The sequence below is a fragment of the Centruroides sculpturatus genome, unplaced genomic scaffold, assembly GCF_000671375.1.
Source record: "Centruroides sculpturatus isolate CEXI.00-Female unplaced genomic scaffold, Cexi_2.0 scaffold177, whole genome shotgun sequence".
Classification (NCBI taxonomy): domain Eukaryota; kingdom Metazoa; phylum Arthropoda; class Arachnida; order Scorpiones; family Buthidae; genus Centruroides; species Centruroides sculpturatus.
Window position 1 is genome coordinate 173,756 of NW_019384358.1, and position 2,268 is coordinate 176,023.

At 32.5% G+C, this 2,268-nt stretch overlaps 1 protein-coding gene across 1 annotated transcript; it reads right to left on the reverse strand.

Annotated features, from left to right (window-relative positions):
• Positions 1-529: 529 nt before the first annotated feature.
• Positions 530-1,324, reverse strand: LOC111640152 (gastrula zinc finger protein XlCGF49.1-like; the record flags this gene model as incomplete). Its single annotated transcript, XM_023386152.1, has 1 exon — positions 530-1,324. A coding segment is annotated over one exon (636 nt), but the record flags the coding sequence as incomplete, so codon positions are not given.
• Positions 1,325-2,268: the final 944 nt, after the last annotated feature.

Below are 2,268 nucleotides of genomic sequence, written 5' to 3' on the forward strand. Positions count from 1 at the left end.
AGCATGCTAATTCATCCCTCAGGTGCTTTAATATTTGCAACCTACATGGACATAAACACCGTGTTCATGTATATTATTCAACCTTTCGAAAATCGCATACTTTTAACACGTTGAATAATTGAACATCAATCTAGACTAAGATATTTACAGTTACATTTGTTTTACATGCCAATGAATGTACTGTATATACTTTCGGATGCATTTCTTTCAATGTGAAGACCATAATACTTAGTGGCCAATTTAACTTATATTTATGTGGTATTCGTTTGTATGCAATAGCTTGTTTAACTTGTGTAATTATGTGAATTCAGCAATATATATATATAATTTAGATTATAGTAATTAGATAAGAAACTATTCTTTTAATACTTTAAATATGCTACTGATTCAAAATTCATCTCTTCAGATATTACACTAACAGCAGAAAATATTTTGAAGAATTCGTGCACTAAGACAGAACTTTATAAAAACAAATCAAGAAATTTATTTAAAAATAATTCAACAAAACATCGTTTTATTGAAACAACCAATGCTTAAAGTAAAACATTACAACAAGGAATATTTTAAGTTAATAAAAAATAAATTCTGAAAATGTCCTTCAATTTTCATTAAAACTGAAATTTTAGGTTCGAGTATTTTCGAAGACCCTTCAACAGTTAAAAGTACAATAATCGACATACAGTTTAAGTTACTTATTATTATGACATGCAGAAATATGACAGATTAAATTACATTTAACAGAAAATTTTCGTAAGCAATGATTACAGGAGTATGGCTTCTCTCCAGTGTGAGTACGAAAATGCGTTATCAGAGCTTCTTTTTGTGTAAAACTTCGTTTGCAATGGTCACAAGTGAAAGGCTTCTCCCCCGTGTGAGTTCGCAAATGTGTTATCAGAGTTCCTTTATGTGTAAAACTTCGTTTGCAATGGTCACAAGTGAAAGGCTTCTCCCCCGTGTGAGTTCGCAAATGTTTTATCAGAGCTCCTTTTTGTGTAAAACTTCGTTTGCAATGGTCACAAGTGAAAGGCTTCTCCCCCGTGTGAGTTCGCAAATGTTTTATCAGAGCTCCTTTTTGTGTAAAACTTCGTTTGCAATGGTCACAGGTAAAGAATTTCTCTCCGGCGTGAGTCTTGAGATGATTATGCAGACTGCTGGAATGGTTGAACTGACGATTACAGAATTGACAATTCAAGAGCCCTTCTCCAGTGTGAATCTTCTGATGACATTTAAGATTATATTTCGAACTGAATTCTTTCTTGCACCTTTCACATTGATATTTCTTATTCGTCGTTTTACGTTGAGAGAAACCTGCAAATAATGATAAATAAAAATATCAGAACTTAAACTCTGAACATAAAAATCATATCAATTAATCAAAAATATAAAAATATTTTATATTGTTATTCTTAATGCTTAAGAAGTAATTTGTTTTCCTTTCGATATACTACAATATTTAACTGTTCAAACGGTATCAGCTCGTGAATAGTAACAATATATTTCTTATAAGTAAAGGGCTATTCTCTTCGCGAGAATTACAGTTTTGTATAAATACATTGGGCAATCGTAAAAACCTTCCTTAGGTTACCACAAGGAGGAATAATCCCAAAGCAGACATCGAAACACACTTTATAATCACTATTGAGCCAGTTAATACAGTGCGATCGTAAAGTCTCTCCGCGGCGGATTACGTCAGTGTTGCGACGTCGTAGCCCACAACTCAAAGATCCTCCCTTTTACCATCCACTGCGGAGGAATTTTATGATCGCGCCATATTTGTTACTAGATTTAATTATTTTTAACAATTCACTATCGTGCATGAAAACCGGCAATTCTTTTGGCTAATGTACACAAATAAACCATAGATTTTCATAAACAGTAAACACACGACGAATGATAACCAATGGAGAAAAATCTTTCATTTTTATGTCGGAAACACCGGAGAAAAGAATGTCCATTCAGTTTCTTGGGCATTTCTTGCACCAATCTACGAAACAGGTTTCATTTTTTAGCATATGTAACAGCAAAAACGTTAAATATCTCCTTTAATTCTTTCCAGTTCGACCGGTCAACTCCTGTTATTACACAGAAATTCTTCATTTCTTCAGCACGACCTGCAAATTAAAAAGTAAGTTGTACACAAACTGCAATGTGAAAATATGAAATATAATTTAGAATTAAAATGAATAATCCTGGAAATTTTTTACCACTTAAGAACTTCAGCTTAGAACCTGAAAGAGAAAGTATTTTGAAGTTATTTGTGTTATTCCA